Source organism: Antechinus flavipes, chromosome 5, assembly GCF_016432865.1.
Source record: "Antechinus flavipes isolate AdamAnt ecotype Samford, QLD, Australia chromosome 5, AdamAnt_v2, whole genome shotgun sequence".
Lineage (NCBI taxonomy): Eukaryota > Metazoa > Chordata > Mammalia > Dasyuromorphia > Dasyuridae > Antechinus > Antechinus flavipes.
In genome coordinates, this window is record NC_067402.1 from 200956367 (window position 1) to 200977144 (window position 20778).

Genomic DNA, 20778 nt, shown 5'->3' on the forward strand with positions numbered 1-20778 from the left:
GAATTCTTTCAGGACATGAACCATGTAATAAACTTCTTTTGTATCTTTTATACTAATGTCATGATAAATGTTATGGCTCATGATTTAGGTTAGGTCAGAAGAAGTTTTTATTTAGAAACACTTAGCTATGGGGAAATGCAGAAAGAAGAATCATTTCAGACTGAGCTAACAACAGATTTTTATACCCTATACTAAGTAATTTGCTTTTATCTCCAGTTAACATTGTGAATGGTGCTGGATAACTTATTACATTCTATGTTTAGTCTTACAAGTAGAACAGGACAAAATGTTTTTGTTTCATTGTAGGGTTGGCTGATCCCAGATTCCAAGAAGTGGTTTGTATCTAGAAAAAAGAAGATCTAATGTCCTTTTTTCTAGGCCTCTATAGCATCTAGTATTATAGAACACATAGTAGATACTCAGCAAGAGCTTAATTAAATGGACTCGGCCTTGCCTATTTGGGATTTATCTTTTAAAATGAAGCATGACCCAGAATTTCTCTTGCAATATCCTCCACCCAAGACATAATGAGAAATATATGTACTTAAATTATTGGCTTTATCAATCATATTTACATTGTGCTAGCATATGTTCCTAGAAAGTTCCTCTAACTAATTAGGAAACAAATATAGAACAGAAGCCTTGGCTTTGCCAGAGACTTTGAGGAGCTAATGGTTGAAGCAAAAACTCCAAATTGGCTCTCTGAAATTCTCAAACTATAGCATAGCCCAGTAATTCCAGTTAGCTGTGACTTGCTTGTTTCATGCTTGCAGTTTCTTAAAAATCACTTTGTTCAGAGTTCCAATATATTTGTGTTATTTTGTTTTACTTTTTAAAAATCTAAATCTTCCAACCTTACCCCATAACTTTTTCAGGGAACTAAATCATTTGGATTGGACAGATTCATTGATATTTGGATTCTTCTTCAGTCAGATGAGGAGCAGCGCAAACGTGAGTACTCTTATGGTCCAGGTTCAACAATAAATATTGGAGGCAAGAGATCTTAATGTTATTTTATCATGGAGTGTCTGCTTAACTGACTTACTCTCTTTCATGGGAAAGGTTATTCCTTTCTGATGATATTTAGTAAATAAAGCAAGATGCTTGTGGACTGCTGTTTTCAGAGAATTTGCTAATTTCAGATTTTTCCCCATGATCTGTACTTTTTCTGTAGCAGGAAGAGTTTTGGATTGTGTCCTAATTTTTTCACTTGGTTCCTGTATGACATTGAGCAAAGTTTTTACAGTTTCTTATCTGTAATGAAATGATGGGGTTGGAAGAGATTTCTCAGACTCCTGTCAAATTTCATATCTTTTGAATGAGGCATGAGAAATAGCCATGTACAGCAGAGTGCTAGAGCTGGTGTCAGAAGATGTAGATTGAGTTCTACCTTAAGGCAGTAAGCCTTTGTGATCTTGAGCAAATCTCCTCTCTTTTCTGCTAGAACTGTTTCTTTGCCCTCTTAAAACTGTCAGAACATCCTGAAAAGTATGAGTCAGAATGTTTCTTTTTCTTATTTAACTCCCTTAATGCCTTCTGAAGACATTAAGATTTTTGCTTCTTTTTAAAATGTTAGCACTGCATCATCAGATAACTCCTTCACAATTGTTCAGATGATTATATCTTACTGAATTTCACAATGGCTTATGTTTGCCTTACAGAGTTCCTGCTTAGCTTTGCTCTTTTTATCAAAGATGTTTGAAAGTCTTCTATTTCATTAAAAGTCCATTTTCCCCTGTAGACTCAACTTTGAAGGATAAATTAGTTTTGGTTGAAAGCTTCTCTCTTCTCCCTTTTAGACTCTTGAATCCCAATGTCTCCTTTCATTTTTGTCATCAGGTGTTTTATTATCTTCAATGCAGTTTCTTGGTACTTTGAACTTCTTTTTGGCTGCTTGCGCTGTTTTTTTGTTTTTTTTGACATAAGTTCTTGATTTTGATTACAATATATCTCAGATTTTTCTTTTTGGGGTTCCTTTCATTATGATTGGTGAATTCTTTCTCTTCTTTTTTCTGATTCATAATAGATCTGGGTAGTTTTCACTGGTAATTTCTTGAAATAAAGTATCTACACTTATTTTTAAATTAACTTTTCTTTTGGTAAACCATGACTTTCAGGGAATCTAGTGATTTTCAAATTAACTTTTGTTGAATTGTTTTTCAGGTCATTGTTTCTGAAATTAGGCACCATCTTATATTTTATTTTTTTTCAAACTTTATTTTTCTCTAATATTTCTTTGTGTCTCATAGAGTAAATGATTTCTCTTTGTTATTCTGATTTTTCAGGAATTCTGTTATTTGGGCACTATCCATTCTAATCTTGAGAACAGGACAGTGCTTTTGCTTTTCTTTGTATGCTTGGACTTAGTATTTTTTTCCCTCTTTTTTATTATAGCTTTTTATTTACAAGATATATGCATGGGTGCTATTACTGGGCTTATATCCCAAAGAGATACTAAAGAAGGGAAAGGGACCTGTATGTGCCAAAATATTTGTGGCAGCCCTGTTTGTAGTGGCCAGAAACTGGAAAATGAATGGATGCCCATCAATTAGAGAATGGTTGGGTAAATTGTGGTATATGAATGTTATGGAATATTATTGTTCTGTAGGAAATGACCAGCAAAATGAATACAGAGAGGCTTGGAGAGACTCACATGAACTGATGCTGAGTGAAATGAGCAGAACCAAGAGATCATTATATACTTCAACAATGTACTGTATGAGGATGTATTCTGATGGAAGTGGATTTCTTTGACAGAGATCTAACTCAGTTTCAATTGCTCAATGATGGACAGAAGCAGCTACACCCAAAGAAAGAACACTGGGAAATGAATGTAAACTGTTTGCAGTTTTGTTTTTCTTACCGGGTTATTTTTACCTTCTGAATCTAATTCTTCCTGTACAACAAGAGAACTGTTCAGTTCTACACACATATATTGTACTTAGGATATACTGTGACATCTTTGACATGTATAAGACTGCTTGCCATCTAGGGTGGGGACTGGAGGGAGGGAAGGAAAAGTTGGAACAGAAGTGAGTGCAAGGGATAATGTAAAAAATTACTCAGGCATGGGTTCTGTCAATAAAAAGTTATAATTATTAAAAACAAAAACAAAAACAAAAAAAAACCAAACACCCAAGATGTATGCATGGGTAATTTTTCAGCATTGACAATTGCAAAACCCTTTGTTCCAATTTTTCCCTTTCTTCCCCCTCCCAGATGGCAGGTTGACTAATACATGTTAAACATGTTAAAGCATAAGTTAAATGCAATATATGTATACATGTCCATATAGTTATTTTGCTGTACAAAAAGAATTGGACTTTGAAATAGTGTACAATTAGCCTGTGAAGGAAATCAAAAATGCAGGCGGACAAAAATAGAGGGATTGGGAATTCTATGTAGTGGTTCATAGTCATCTCCCAGAGTTCTTTCACTGGGTGTAGCTAGTTCAATTCATTACTGCTCTATTGGAGATGATTTAATTTATCTCATTGTTGAAGATGGCCAGGTCCGTCAGAATTGATCATTATATAGTATTGTTGGAGAAGTATACAATGATCTCCTGGTCCTTGGGGTTAGTATAGTAAGTGTGTAGAATACTCATGTGGCATTGATACTACTCTTCTCTATTCTCTTCTTTCTAATTAAATTAGAAATAATTTCATCCTAATTTTTTTGTCTTCTGTGTCTTTCATTTTCTTCAGCCTTAGTTCCTGAATTGATGGGACTTTGTGCTACCCTGTTTTATACTTTTTATACTTTTAGGTGAGGTTTTCATCTCTCCTTGGTGATGACCCAAGTCATTTAACTTCTTCTGACCTCTTCCTTCTGGGGTTTGGCCTTCTGCATTTTTGAAATTCAGGGCACTGGATCTTAAGGATCTCTGGTTCATTAGGATAGAATGCTTAATACCTTGTAAATCCTTGTCTTGAGCCATCCTTATCTGAGTATGTATTCCACCAACTTCATCAGAAGTGAATAATTTACTGAAAAAACTATAACTAAGACAAAGCATCTTCTGAATAGAACTGCAAAAGAAATTACATATTTGTACCAGATAAAACTTATAAAAATTGACTATATGTTAAGATGTAGAGATACTGCCAACAGGAAGTAAAAATGCATAAATAATAAATATTTCCTTTATAGACAGTATTGCAGTAAAAATAGTAATCAATTCCAGGACCACAGGCAAAAGACATAGAATCAAATAGAAACTTAACAATGAGGTCCAAAATAATAAGAGGATCTAACAAATCATAGAAATTGGACAAGAACTTTTTTGATGAAAACTAAAAAGTCTAACAGAAATTCATATTTGACTAATACCTAATACCCCCTGCCATGTTCCACAGTAAATCCTAATTAAAAAGATTGTTTTGATATGAAAAAATCATACTATTAAAAAATATTGAGGCAGCTAGATGGTATTACGTGTAGAATCATGGACCTAGAGTCAGAAAGACTCCTTTTCCTGAGTTCAGATATGGCCTCCAATACTTACTAGCTGGGTGATCATGGTCAAATCATCTAATCTGTTTGCTTCAGTTTCCTTACCTGCAAAATGAACTGGAGAAGGAAATGACAAAGTATTCTAATATCTTTGCCAAGAAAACCCCAAAAGGGCACATGAAATGTAACTTGACAATAAATAAAAACATTAGAGAGGACTTACTTCTCATAGCTAAGGCGAGGATTATATTCAAGCTGTTCCCCTTATATCCTATAAACTGACAAAGAATATAAAAAATTGGCAATAATTGACAGGTTTCAGGAAGCTTGGCTCATTTGCGCTTTGCTGGTGGAGGTGTGAATTAATATGATCATTTGGAAAGTGTTTTGGAGTTATGCAAGTAAAGTAACTAAAATGTCCCTATTTTTTGAAATCAGATTTTTTTTTTAATTATAGCTTTCTATGTACAAGTTATATACATGGGTAATTTTACAGCATTGACAATTGCCAAACCTTTTGTTCCAATTTTTCCCCTCCTTCCCCCCATCCCCTCCCCCAGATGGCAGGTTGACCAACACATGTTAAATATGTTAAAGTATAAGTTAAATACAACATTAGTATACATGTCTAAACAGTTATTTTGCTGTACAACAAGAATCAGTCTTTGAAATAGTGTACAATTAGCCTGTGAAGGAAATCAAAAATGCAGGTTGACAAAAATATAGGGATTGGGAATTCTATGTAATGGTTCATAGTCATCTCCCAGAGTTCTTTCACTGGGTGTAGCTGGTTCAATGCATTACTGCTCTATTGGAACTGATTTGGTTCATCTCATTGCTGGAGATGGCCACGTCCCTCAGAATTGATCTTCATATACTGTTGTTGAAGTATTATAATGCTCTCCTGGTCCTGCTCATTTCACTCAGCATTAGTTCATGTAAGTCTCTTCAGGCCTTTCTGAAATCACTCTGTTAGTCATTTCTTACCAAACAATAATGTTCCGTAATTAGGTTATAATTTAATTAATAATACATTAAATTTCCTTTTCTTATTTTTAATGAATATTTATTTTCCCTCTCTCTCAATACTTCCTGCCCACTGGGGAAAGGGGGGAGAAAACAAAACCCTTATAAAAAATAGACATAGACAGAGTTGGGCATGTCTAAAAATAAATCTCTCCTTCTAGAGAGAAGTAAATGTTTCAGATTTTATTATATATTTAATAATATATGTATTTTATTTATTTTAATCAGCCAGGATCTGCTTTTTTGCTTTTCTGTTTCAATTCCCTGAGAAATATCTCAGTTGAAAAACAAACCCCATTGAAAATATGTATCATCAGTCCAAAAAAAAAAAAATCCATTGGCCATGTCCATAAAGATATTTGTCTCATTTTGTATTTTGAATTCTTCACTTTTCTGTCAGGAAATGGATTTCATGTTTCATTATCAGTCCTCTGGAATCTTGGTTAAGTCATTAGATTGATAAGAGTTTAGCACAAGATTATTTCCTAACATTTATATACCATTACCTTGTTCATCTATTCTACAATTCATGAGTACGTCTTTACATTCTCATTTTTTGTCACCTCAAAAAGAGTTATAAATATTATTGTATATTCTTGGAGTTTGCTGTACTTAGGACTAATCTCTCAATTTATCCTTCCTCTGATTTTATATTTCCTATTTCCACCCCAACACCCTTTTCCCCTTTCCCTCTTGTTGATTTCCCTGCTATGTGAAATGAATTTCTGTGCCCAACTCTGTGTATGTGTGTGTGTGTGAGATTCTTTTGATCACTTCTCACTTTTGACCAAGTGAGAGTAAGATTCAAGTGTCAGGTATTTTCTATATCGCTCCATATTTGTAAAGATATCTACTTCTATACACTTATTATGTGAGAAATTTTCCCTAAATTTCCTTTCCCATTTCCTTCCCTCCACCCCACATTTTCCTCTTCCCGTCTGTTGTTAAGATTTCTTATCAAGCCATAACAGAACCACTCTCAGAGTCTTATTTAATTGGATTTCCTCTTTGAATCCTGATGATATTAAGGTTCAGAGAGGACATATGGTTATAATCTCATATTTGAATGTGGTAGTTTATCCTTTAGCCCTTGATCATTGTTCTTTTTGCATTTCTCAGTTATTGTTTTTGAACTTCAAAGACCTAACCCAGCTCTGGTCTTTTAATCAGTAATGCCTTGAAGTTCTTTATTTCTTTAAAGGTCCTTTTTCTTTATTATATTACATCGGCTTTGCTGAGTGGAGTTAGTCTTGGCTGTAAACCTATCTTTGCCTCCTAAAACATGCAAATTCTTCACTCCTTTATAGTGGGTACCACTAAATTACATGTGATCCTGACCTTAGCTTTCTTTTTGACTGTTTGTAATTTTTTTTTTTTTTTGACTTGAAGGAAGTTCTGGATTTTGGCTATGATGTGGGAGTTTTTGTTTTGAAGTTTCTTTCCAGAGATAACTAATGGATTCTTTCTATTTTTTACTTTGTATTTTGATTCTAAGACTTCTGGACAATTTCTTTTTTAAGATATTTTGAAATGAGATATAATGTTTATATTCTTTTTTGGGAGGGTTATAACATTTCTTAGGACCCAAAAGTATGCCACTGCATTTATATAACACAAATTGTTCAGCCATTCTTCCAGTGATGGAAACTCCTTTAATTCCTAGTCTTTGTCTCCACAGGTAGAACTGCTGTGAATATTATTATATATATGGAACCTTTTCCTTTTTGTTTGACTTCTCTTTGGTGTAGAATTTAAGTAATGGGGAGGGGGGTTGAATTTAATCTTTTTTTTCCTATTCCCAATTACATGCTAAAAATTAGCATTCCTTTTTTGTAAGATTTTGAGCTCCAAAATTTTTCTTGCTCCTTCCCTCCAGTCTCCCATTTTCTTCCCAAGACAGCAAGCAATCTAATATAGTCTTTATATGTACAATCATGTTAAACATATTTCCTTATTAAGTCAATGTTGTGAAAGAAGAATTGGAAACAAAAGGGAAAAACCACAAGAAATAGGGAACAAACAAATTTAAAAGAAGTGAAAACAGTATGCTTTGATTGGCAGCCAGTCTCTATAGTTCTTTTTCTGGATGTGGATGGCATTTTCTATCAGAAGTCTTTTGGAATTGTCCCAGGTCATTGCTGAGCTAAATCTAATATAGTTCATCATCATTCAGTCTTGCTGTTACTATGTACAATATTCTAGTTCTGTTCACTTCACTCACCATCAGTTCATGTTAAATCTTTTTGGATTTTTCTGAAATCTTCCTACTCATCATTTCTTATAGAACAGTAATATTCCATTACATTCATAAGCCATAATTCCCCAATTAATGGGCATCCATTCAATTTCCAATTCTTTGCTGTCACAAAAAGAGCTGCTATAAGCATTTTTGTACATGTGGGTCTTTTTCCCTTTTTAATGATCTCTTTGTGGCTAATGTGTTCCTAAACTATGTGAATACTTTTAATGTTCAAAATGAGGAAGGTAATAATGCTGTTATACTTTGGGTCAGATCATAGTTTCTAAGTTTATGATTCTTTGAACCTTTTATTTTCAGTGTGGTGCATCACTTTTTTAAAATTTTAATTTAATTTTTTTAATACAGCTTTTTATTTACAAAACATATGCATGAGTAAATTTTCAACATTGACCCTTGCAAAACCTTCTGTTCCAACTTTTCTCCTCCTTCCTTTCACCCTCTTCCCTAGATGGCAGGTAGTCTAATACATGTCAAATATGCTAAAGTATATGTTAAATATAATATATGTATACAAATTTATACAGTTATCTGGTGCATCACTTTTTTTTTTTAATAAGTTTTTATTGAATGGTCAAAGGATATGAACAGACAATTTTCAGAGGATGAAATTGAAACTATTACCACTCATATGAAAGAGTGTTCCAAATCATTATTGATCAGAGAAATGCAAATTAAGACAACTCTGAGATACCACTACACACCTGTCAGATTGGCTAAGATGACAGGAAAAAATAATGATGAATGTTGGAGGGGATGCGGGAAAATTGGGACACTAATGCATTGTTGGTGGAGTTGTGAACGAATCCAACCATTCTGGAGAGCAATCTGGAATTATGCCCAAAAAATTATCAAATTGTGCATACCCTTTGATCCAGCAGTGTTTCTATTGGGCTTATATCCCAAAGAAATACTAAAGAAGGGAAAGGGACCTGTCTGTGCCAAAATGTTTGTAGCAGCCCTGTTTGTAGTGGCTAGAAACTGGAAAATGAATGGATGCCCATCAATTGGAGAATGGCTGGGTAAATTGTGGTATATGAATGTTATGGAATATTATTGTTCTGTAAGAAATGACCAGCAGGATGAATACAGAGAGGACTGGCGAGACTTACATGAACTGATGCTAAGTGAAATGAGCAGAACCAGGAGATCACTATACACTTCGACAACGATATTGTATGAGGACATATTTTGATGGAAGTGGATTTCTTTGACAAAGAGACCTGAGTTTTAATTGATAAATGACGGACAAAAGCAGCTACACCCAAAGAAAGAACACTAGGAAACGAATGTGAACTATCTGCATTTTTGTTTTTCTTCCCGGGTTATTTATACCTTCTGAATCCAATTCTCCCTATGCAACAAGAGAACTGTTCGGTTCTGCAAACATATATTGTATCTAGGATATACTGCAACATATCCAACATATAAAGGACTGCTTGCCATCTAGGGGAAGGGGTGAAGGGAGGGAGGGAAAAAAAAAATCGGAACAGAAACGAGTGTCAATATAAAGTAATTATTAAATAAAAATAAAAAAAAAATAAGTTTTTATTGATAGAACCATGCCAGGGTAATTTTTTACAGCATTATCCCTTGCATTCACTTATGTTCCGATTTTTCCCCTCTCTCCCTCCACCCCCTTCCCCAGATGGCAAGCAGTCCTTTACATCTTGAATAGGTTACAGTATATCCTAGATACTGGTGCATCACTTTTAAAGGAATATTGATAAGTAGCCTATTTCCACGAGATGACCAGAAGAATGAAGTGACTAAAGTCAAATAATGCCTTTTCTTTAGAAAATAACTTCTTGAGTAAATTCTAATCCATTTACCTAAGTCTGTGAATAGACTTGTACACTTTTACTGGGTAGGGCTTTTACTAAGAACATAAGTATTTATGTTCTCTGAATTATATTGTAGTCATGGAAAACTTTCTGGATAAAACTTTTATTAGGAATATGAATATTTATTGTTCTCTGAATTATGTTGTAGTCATGGGAAAGGAGGCATATGGAGTAATAACTATTGCTATTTTCTCAGTCACTTTTGTGATTTTTTTCACTGAAGTGTTTGGTATCCACACCTCTTTTAGTTTTCCTGAAAATCAGTCCTTCAGTTTCTTCAAAATTATATCATATCCACTTCTCTGTCTTCTTTTTAACTTTGCTATTGTCTTTAAGGTCACTGCCATCTTTAGTCAAATAAAGTGGATCTTTCTTGATTTCTCCTTGACCCCATATATCCAATCAATTGCCAAATGTCATCAATTCGATCTCGCCTTCTCTTACATTCATTTCTTCTCCACATAGACTATGACTACCCTAATTCAGACTTCTTTCCTGGATTATGACATTAACTTCCTGATTGGTCTCCCTGTCTTAAGTCTCTCCCTTTTCCAATCCATCCTCAGTTCAGCTACCAAAGTAATATTTCTAAAGAAGAAATGTTTCTATGCCATTCCTCTGCTGGCAAGGTTCATTGCCACTTGGATCAAATACAAATTCTTAGGTCATTCAAGCTCTTCACTTGACACCAGCCTATCTTTATTTATACACTATTTATTATTTTCCAGCATAGCCACACTAGCCTTCCTGCTGTTGACTGTATCTCTTGTTTTTATACCCAAGCACAGAGTGCTAGCTTGGCTCCCCTGCTACTCTAATTGTTCTCTTTCCTCACTTCTACGAACTCTTAGAATCCATATCTTCCTTCATAGCTCAGCTCCAGTGCCACTTTTTCATGAATCCTTTCCTGATTCCCCACTAACACAGTATTACCATGTGTTTTCTTAATGTCTATCTTAAATATATGTACATATTGTGACCCCTGCACTTTGATGGCAGGGACTGGCACACAGGAGATTCTTAATAAGCACTTACTGATTGGTTAGCTAACATGGTTTCTAAACTTTTCTCTTTGTCTTCTCTTGGGAAACTGATTTATATCGGTTAATCTTTTTTTTAGGAAATAGTTATTGTCTGTGTTAATATTTGATTTTTACATTTTTGGTGTTAACTTATGTAAATATCACAATAGAATTTATTTAAAAGTTGCATACCATATTTTCTCATTCTCCTTGTTAGCAATTTTTATCTCTGCTGTAATAACTTGATTGACTGTACATAGAAAGCTTATTTGGAAGTGACTCCCACTTTGATACAGTTATGTATGTTCTGTTTGCTAAAGTACAACCAGTTTCGGGTTTTTTCTTTTGGTAATATAATAGGGTGTTTGCTGTGTCCTTTACTTCCCAATCTTCAAGTAGTCATAATATAAAGGTGTACTGTGTAATTTACTAGTCGTTGGCCTCTTTTCTTACTTCTTAGACACATTTTAAAAAATTTCTTGCTATCTTTCACTGTGTGGACCTTTTTATTGAAGTTATGTCAAATATTAAAGTTAAACTTAGAAGGTTTTATTACATTCTTTCATTTTCTCCTTGTCATCTGCAACAGAGGCATGCAAGTTATAATTATGTTTATAGTACTAAGGAGGACTTTGTGTTCTATGCCAAATTATTTCTCATTACTTTTGACTATATAATACATACACTCAGAATACATTAAAATTTTCCAATTCTAGGTGGTACAGTAATTAGTATTCTGGGCTTGGAATCAGGAAGAACTGAGTTCAAACCCAGCCTCAGATATATCCTAGTTGTATGACTCCAGAGTTGTTGCTTAACCTGTCTGCCTAAGTTGTATATAGAGAATAATATAGTACCTTTCTGTCAGGATTATTTGAGGAAATGATGTATTTGACAGGACTACTTCTTCAAAAGCATTTCCTGCTTTGAAACTTTACCAGCTACTGCTAAAACCTTTGAGAACTAAGAGTCACATTATGAAATTAGAATAGAACTTTATAGAGGGAAGATATAGCCATTTAAGTTTTATAATAATATATCAATCATTTTGATGTGTATTTTCTTTAGAAAACCTTTCCATCAAGGACCGGTTCATTAGGAGGTGGATACACAAAGATGGCTATGGGGGCTTAAAAAGATATGCTGTTGCTGCTGAAGATAAGGAACTGATGGCAAAGATTGCAGTGGTTGAAAAATACAATGTCCGGATCCCAGAACTGGTAAAAAGGATTGAGAAGTGCCATGTAAATGATATAGCATTTGCAGGTAAAGGAAAAGAGGATTTCTTTTTTTATCATTCCATTCTATTCTGCACTATTCCTAACAGAAACTTTCTCAGTGTTGGTCTAACAGCTCAATGAATGTCATGACAATGCTTGACATAGAGGGGAACCAATTGTGTGTGGTTTTCACCTTCCTTTTTTTTTTTTTTAGTTTTATAAAAATGATTCATTCATTCCACTAAATGTATTGACCTACATATTCTTAGAAATAAACTCTTTGAAATATAAGTATACCAAAAAAAAAAATCTGTCATAAGATACCTGTTTCCACTACATAGTTTTCTTCTCTACTAGCTATGACATTAAATGACAGTATAGATTCAGAACAGATTAAACAAAAATAGAGGTGTCCTGCTTTCCACTTAATACTGAATAAAGATTGTGAAAAAAATTCTAACTTTCCAAGAATGGTACCAACCATTCTATTACTTGCCTTCTTTCTTTTTTAATTCTTCTATTTTACCTTTGTTCTTTACAGATACAACTTTTCAAAGAGACATTTCAGTTCTGTATTTTTTTCCTTTCACTTTAAGCCCCTTTTCACTATGTTCTGTTTTTTTTTTTTCCTTGATCTAGACTATGTTTTGGGTACTGTTCACAAAGCCAAAGGCTTGGAGTTTGACACAGTCCAGATTTTGGATGATTTTGTAAAAGTTCCTTGTGGCAGGCATAGCCTTCCACAGATTCCTCACTTCAGAATTGGTAAGAATATCAGAAGTTTTCCATATTCAGTATAAAAATTGATGTACCAAGGACAACAGTGTTTTCACATATCTGTTATATTTTCTGTTGGATAAAGTTTATTTTTATTTTTCAAATAATATGCATTTATTTATCTTTACTCCTTTTCAGCTCCCCCTCAATTAAAAAGAAAAAATAAAAATAAAACTCTTGTAATAAAATGTATAATCAAGAAAAACAAACTTCCATATTATTCATGTCTAAAAATACATACCTTGAGTCCATTTCCCCTCTGCTTTAGACCCTGGTTTTAGCATTAGTTTTGAGTGTTTTATGATAGAAAGAATTATTTTTGGTGATGGCATTGTTACGTTGATGTCGTTTCATACCAGGTTAGTTGATGTAAGGGATTTACTCTTATATGTGATAGTTTAAAAGTTCTGAAATTTATACTTCTGGTTACATGCCATATCAGCATTATGTTAAAAGACAAGATTGTGGTATGTTACTTCATAATAGCATTCAATAAATTATTGAATTGAGCTCCTGTTGTGTATACATGTGTACTGTGGGTTTCTAATTTATAGTCAGTAAAGATTTATCTTTTTTTTTTTTTTTCCTGGACATCTTGTAGTTAAGTACATACATTTTAGTGATATGAGGAATAGTACCTCCTTACCAAGTTCATTCTTTCCTAATATTTGAGGCAAAAGATCTAAAAAGAATGTGACACTGGCTTATTTGGGAATTCATATTTGTGGGAGGACTCTGAATATATCTATTAGGTAGAACCTAGGATTCTCTCTTCCTTGTGATAACTTCAAAATATTTGTGATTTCATTACTATAGCTTTTCCATTCACAAACATAAATTGCAGTTGTGCCTTAAATTGGATGTATTGCTGTGATCACAAAAAAAAATTCCAAGGCTCATAAACTTATTTGAGCCAGAAGAACTTTAGAGATCATCTAGTCCAATTTCCTCCTTTGATAAGTGAGAGGATTGAAACTTAGAGAGACTATATGGCCTTTTCCAGACCACATAGGTAAAAAATAGTAAAAACTAGACTCAAACCAGATCCCTGATGTTTCTTTTACTTACCACCTGTCCTCTGGGAGCCATCTTTCATGTAATAATCCTTTCCATGTGTAGCTAGACTGGTCCATGGACAGTAAGCAGTCTTACCAAGCCTCTATACAAAGCCCTTCTAGTAATTATGCTCTAGTAGTATAGTCTTGGTCCCTTTGTCCCAATCAGCATAGGTGCTTGTACTTTGTACTACAGAGGGATATGTGAATAAAATGCTTTCTAAGGCTTTTTAAGCACTATATAAGGGGAGACTAGAAAAAATTTAAATCTGACTATATTTTTGTCAGTTGTTTAATCTTTTCTTTCAAATAATATTCCCATCCTTCCTTGCCTCACTCACTTTCTCTAGAATCATTTCCTGATGAGGAGTGGAATTTGCTGTATGTTGCAGTTACTCGTGCCAAGAAATGCCTCATCATGACCAAGTCACTGGAAAACATTTTAACTCTAGCTGGGGTAAGAGAAATGATAGTTTGGACTTTCCATCAGATAAAACATGGGATACATATTAACACTGTCAAAGGCCTGGAAATTGTAAAATTATAATAGAGTCCAATATTTGGGAAGATTAAAGTGTTTTATCAAATTTAATAGACTCTAGTTTATAGGATAAAAATATGGTGTCTTGGTTAAGATCTAATGGAAAATGGCAGAATAATGAAATTTTGAGTCTGCCAATGGCTCTGAGGCTGTTTATACAACAGAAATGTTCTATGCTTTTATCTCTTTTTATTTTTTTCCCCTGAGACAACTTATTCTCCCAGTTTTGCCACAGTTGCTCATATTTCTTCTTTTATGCATTCTATTCCTTTGGAAAAGATAATCAAGTAAAACTAATTTTTGTGTAAATTTCCTTTACACATGCTTTTTCTCTCTACTTCCACCTTGTTTTTGAAGCTATGATTGCTATTATTCCAGAAAAGACTTCTTTAAGTGGAATGAAAATGTTTTGACCAGAACTAAATTAAAAGTGCAATTGGTAATTTGTCCCTGGCTTGAGTATCCAAAGTTATTGCTCTTTTTTTTTTTTTTTTTTTTTTTTAAACACTCAGCAGCTGTCTCTTCTTCACAATGTCCTGACACATTCTGTGTATGTCACCATTTTCTCCTATCGACTTTGCCTGGGTTAGATTACTTAACTTTTGGCCATACCTACTTTACCACAGATTCTGTAAGAGATTAAATTATGTAGGACAGCTAGAACTGGAGGAGAAGGGTAGAGGGAAGGAGGAAGGAGGGAGAAAGAGGAGAGGGAAGGGGAAAGGGAAAAGGAAGGAAGGGGAGGGAGGGAAGGGAGGAGGAAGAGAGAGAGAGACAGAGAGATTTTATAATGAATGCAATTAATGTACGCAGCTGGATGGTGCAGTGAATAGAACCTGGAGTCTGGAATTAGGAAGATTTGAGTTCAGTTCTGGCCTCACATACTTATTAACTGTGTGACCCTGGACAAGTCATTTAATTCTGTCTCAGTTTCCTCATCTGTAAAATAAACAAGAGAAGGAAAAGACAAACTTCCAGTATCTTTGCCAAGAAAGCCCCAAATGGAGTCACAAAGAATCAGACATTACTGAAATGAGTGAAGAGCTACAATTATTAATTTTAGTGCTGTTGTAAATAAATATGCTTATTGGGGTCTTCATGTTCAAAACATAATTACAGAGAAGTATGTTAAAAAAAAATCTAGGCATCTCCCTAAGATTGCAAATTGCAGAGAAAGTTCTGACGTACATTGGTAAAAGGCATTTCCTTTTTCAGCAGTTACAACCTATTTGAAATTACTGATCCATTCCCTATTCCCTCTCTGTTATCTCTAATTCTGTAAATATTCCAAGAAACATGATGCCGTAAGAGCACAGAATAGGGAGGAGATAGAGAAGCCAAAGATTCGGATAATCCCTACAGATGGGATGGTTAGATTAGTCCTCTTAGTAATTTAGACATGGGAGGGGGGGACACCCAAGTCTTTTCCAACAGGAATGTTGTAAGGACTGACAAGATACTGTCTATAAAGGGCTTAAAATTTTTTTAAAAACTATTTCAGGAGTAGAGAGTGGCACAGATACTACTCTTAATCTCTTGTCTTTTTCAGGAGTACTACTTTCAAGCAGAGTTAACCAGAGATGTCTTAAAAAGTGGAGAGGTACTTTGTTGTGTGAGGCAGTGCAATAACATTATCCCTTCAGAGACTATCCTCACCATGAAGAAAGGTCCCGTCATTTATGTACGTAGGTCACTTGATATTTGGCCCAAGTTGATTCAAGAAATACTTAATATTCAGTGTTCAGCTGCATGTTCCACTATTCTGGAGGTGGGTAGGGTGGAGTAGGGAGATGTAGAGGAGGAAGAATTTTAACAAACAAGCAAATATGTTATTAAATACCTAACAACCTGTAACATTGAGAGAGAACTCAAATATACAAAGCACATGTAAGGAAAAAATATAAATAGATGATAAATTTTGAGTGACACATACATTTAGAGAATGCCAAAGACCACAGTGGGTTGAAGTAGTTTATTAGAAAGTTTCATTGAGTCAGAGCTAATATTACCATGAACCACCCTTTAGTTATGTGGTTTGCTCTGACACCATTGTTGAATTGGGAAATGTTTAGTGAGAGCCTCTCAATCTTCCTTGGTTCATCTCTGATTTAATAAAGTCTCCTATGATTTTTAAGAAATTATACTGAATAGTGTGTACCTGTTCAACTGGTCACCTTTAAATTGAGGGAAGTGCTAGCGAAAAAGAGTTAAAGCAATTATAATGATATTTAATATAGTTCTTTAAGGTTTGCAAAAAGGTAGTTAAGTGGCATAAAAGTTAGAGAGAGGACTGAATTAGGGATTCAAGAATATCTGAGTTTAAATCTTGTCTGAGACACTTACTGGCTGTGTGACCCTAGCCAAGTCCCTTAACCTAACAGCCACAATTTCCTTATCTGTAAAATGGGGATAATAATATCACCTGCTTCATAGGGATGTTATAAAGATTAAATAAGATAATTTGTGCTATCTCTTTGCAAATCTGAAAACACTATATAAATACTAATTATTATTATTACAAAGAACAATAATGGCCTCATTTTATTTCTACCACAACCTTGAGAAATAGGTGCTATTATTATTTCCATTTCACAGATATGATTCAGAGAGAGGTTCAGTGGATTGCCCAGGGTCTTGTAGCTAGTAAGGATCTGAAGCTGGATTTGAACTCGAGTCTTCCTGACTCCCAAATTCAGTCCTTAGTCTATGGTATCACTTAGCCTCCAGACTGATTTAACCTTAGATATTATACCCATGGTCAGCTTCCACAGACCTCTCTGAAAGTGGTAACTTTTTGTTTGGAGAATGGTTTTTTGGAAATACATTTTTCACTTGCTTATCTTTGCCAGTACAATAGAAAGGGATTTCTTTTTCATGGACATTTTTATATTAATTTTCATTGCAAAGTGTCAGATACTTGAGCAAACCAAAAACCCCAAAACCAAACTTGATGCATTTTAGGTTGTGACAGTGTCAGATTTCCCTTGGCGACAGTGTTCCTTTATATATTCTTGCACTTGGTCTTTCTTTTTGCCTTCTTGTCTTTGTTCCTCACTTCAGAGCGGCAGAAAAGAAGACAAAGGCGGGTACTTCTGCCATGCTTGTGCCGAGCAGCGCGTTGGGCCCCTGGCCTTCCTGACTGCCTCCCCAGAGCTGATTTTTTCCATGGAGCGCACCTTTGAAGACCTGGAGCTGCCTAGACATGAAGCTCAGCTTTTCATTGTCTTTTGAAAACCAAGGTGGAGCTGCTCGTCAGTGTGGAACTCTGTCATGAGTTTCCTGGAAAGAAGAAATAATGTGAGAGTTGGGGTGGGAAAGACCAGCTTCCCCCCTCCTCCTCCCCTTTCTTTCCTACCCCTCCTTCTTCCCCCCCTCCCCGAGAGTTTGCGGATCTGTGGAAGGTCAACCTCAGTGTTACTGGCGGCCTCAGCTCCTGAATCGGGAGGTTTCCAGTGACAGGACTGTTTTCTGTTTTTATACATAGTCTCAGGGGTTTGTTTGATTCTTTTCAACCAGTTCTGTCTGGTACTATTTGCCTTCATCCAGTGGCCAAAGCCCGATTACTTTAGGATATTTTCATCCATTTATAGGACAGTTTCTTAAAACCTACTCCTGTTGATGATTTGGATTCATTTGAAAGCATTCCTACCTGATAAAGATATTGGGTTTCTGAATTTGTTTTGTATACTCATTAAAACCTAATAATGTCTGTTGATTTTGAGGAGTATAGGCTTTCTGTGCTTATATTATGTGAAGTTAAATTTGTATCCCAGCACAGACAAAAACATAATAGAGTAACGGGGCTGAGGCCCAGACCGGAACTTCATGAAGTCCTTTAGCTTACTTGGCACAGGTAACTGGCTGCCATTTAGGGCAGGATATGAGTTGAGAGTGAGGACTAATGCCGAGTGCAAGCAAAAGCTACCTCCTTATCCAGTGCCTCATGTGCCAAGTACCCCCTGTGGAGGGAGCTATATCAGACACTGATACTGACACTGGTTAAGGCTTGACCTGACCTAGCTGATATATACAGCAGCTACTTATGCCATCTTTAAACACATTTTAAAAACATTTTTTAAATAATTTACCTTTGATCAAAGTATTTCTGTCACGATTTAGAAAATTAGATCAGTTCTGGTTCTGTGCCTCCCTTGAGCATAATCCTGTCACCACAGAAGTACTCATGGAGTGTAGATCAAGTGTGCCAGCCCACTCTGGGGGAAAACTTTCATTGCCCCTTTCCCCACCCCTTGGCTAGAGGACCTTCTGGGAAAGAGCACAAGGAAATGTTCCTCAGCCACCTGCTGTGTGTGCTATATAGGTCACCCAGAAGCAGCAGTCCTCTTAGAAAGGTGAGTACTTAAAATGGAAACTCCTCTCTTCCCAGCCTTTACATTCTTGATGAGCTGGGGGATCTTGGCTGAGGCAGCCCATCATAGGCCCTTTTTGCCAGCAGCCCTGTCATCCAAGTATGAGGTCAGAATATACAGCAAAAAATGGGTAAAGAGATTGGAAATGATTCAACCTGATATAAAATCAGCATCTTTATGTGACAGACATTGATGTCAGGAAGTAATGGAGTAATAGTAATGTCCCCTACTCCCAACTCTCCAGACTTTTATCAGGAAGATCAAGAACCATCAAGCTTGGGTAATGTTCTTGCATAAACCCAGAAGAGTAAGCAAGGACTAAGCATTACAAAGTATGTGTAGGTCTAATTTAGCAGCTGAAGTTTATCACCTCGAGTCATTATAGTAATTGTTCAAAATCTAGTGATTATTCCCTAGTAGAAGGAATACTAAGTCACTCAGCTAATATATTTCAGGCTCTGTTTTTTAATGGCTAAAGGGGCCTTTTAATCTGAACAAGATTTGCTGGAAAAAAAAGGATTTGGATTTATCACCCAGCCAAAGTGATCAGGCTGGCCAAAGGATCCATAGCATTTCTCTGTGCTTTTGTCACTTTAAAGCTTCAGCAGGGCTCTGAAAGTTGGTGAGATTTGTCATCCAGGTTTTATCCTTAATGATAACCTGTTAAGTTAGCATAACCAATTATTTTAATATCTGCCAGAGCTGTGTCAAAAAACAGAGGACTTTGATAAGTGATGGTAATTATTATTAAGCACCTACTTTGCAAAACATTCTGCTAGGTTGGTACTAGGAACATGAAGACAAACACAACAATTCCTTAGTCTCAAGGTGCTTATATTCTAAGAGAAAACATATGACTAAATATGTTTAGTATAAGGAAAATTGAAAAAAAGTATTTATTAAATTTTATCCTTAATAAGATGGAGAGAAGCAATGAAAGGAGGAACTAAGTAACATCTCAAAAGATGAAACAGATTATATTTTAGCAGATAAAACAAGTGTGATGTGGATATTGTTGTTGACTCCATTATATGTGTACACTTGAACAAAGATGAGAATTTTTAAAAGCAAGAATAATGAGAAAAAAGATTTGCTTTGGAATCAAAATGGGCCATCCTTGACTTAAGCAAGTAATTGGCAATGAAAAATGGGAAATGCAGAACAAATCAGACATGTATTTTGATAATTTTATAGAGAAGTCTAATCAATATAAATCTATATCCACAAAACCAAAAATTCTGAGAGAGTCTTTGGAAGCAAACACTTGACTTTTGTCAAGTGGAAAGATGATAGGCAGAGGTTTTGAATATAAACTTATTTATAAAATTTCATGGAGAAAGGATGATGGAGAAGTATAAGCAACATCTCATAAACCAGAGAGAATCATTAGAAAATATAAGTTCAACAGGAGATCAGTTAAGTATAAGTCATTCCAAGGGTATTTAAGTATAAAAAGCTAAAAAAAAACAAGAAGTACAAGAAAAATGATAAGCTTATTATAATAAACTACACTTTGACCCAATCATCACAGTCCTGTGCTAGGAAGATGGAAATGGAAGAAAACTTTCCCATCTTGGAACAGCTAGTTTGGGCTAATATTAGAGCTAAGATAATTATGAGGATTATAAAAGATTTTTATATGTATACACACACACACACACACACACACACACACACACACACACACTATTTAAAGAAGTGGAAGATAGAATAAATGCAGGGAAAAAAACCCAAATTTAAACCTCACCAATAATGAGAAAATGCAACTAAAGACACATCAACTATTGACCAGGCTGCCTACTCTCATATACAAAATCTTTGTGAGAAGAATCATTTATACATGAATCAAGGTTTTCCTTAATGAAGGTATTAGTAGGGAACAAACAGCCTTTTTGGAGCTTCCATATACATATTCACAGCACTTTTTTTTGTGATAGTAAAGAACTGGCAACAAAAATAGGTACCCATTATTTGGGGGAAATGATTAAACAAATTGTGGTTCATGAATGTAAAAGAATAAAAAGCAAAATGAAAAGTCTTTTCTGTCTTCCCTCTAATCACATATTACTGAATATGACCTAAACCAGATTAAAATGTAATTGGAAAGTCTTAACTTTTTCCAATTAGGGTGGGACTAACTTTTCAGACCATACCTTTCTTCTCCTAAAGAGACCAGGAAGTAAGACCATCCATCCTTTGACCCATTTCTTT

The 20778-nt window shown here is 35.0% G+C and overlaps 1 protein-coding gene across 1 annotated transcript in view; it reads left to right on the top strand.

The window, feature by feature from the left end:
- Window positions 1–20605, top strand: part of FBH1 (F-box DNA helicase 1) — a 97699-nt gene extending 77094 nt beyond the window's left edge. The window contains exons 16-21 of the mRNA XM_051961854.1: window positions 876–951; window positions 11673–11870; window positions 12464–12589; window positions 14007–14113; window positions 15747–15878; window positions 17258–20605. Coding sequence (XP_051817814.1) covers window positions 876–951; window positions 11673–11870; window positions 12464–12589; window positions 14007–14113; window positions 15747–15878; window positions 17258–17428 — 810 coding nt within the window. The 3' untranslated portion in view covers window positions 17429–20605. The remainder of the gene's footprint in view (window positions 1–875; window positions 952–11672; window positions 11871–12463; window positions 12590–14006; window positions 14114–15746; window positions 15879–17257) is intronic.
- Window positions 20606–20778: the final 173 nt, after the last annotated feature.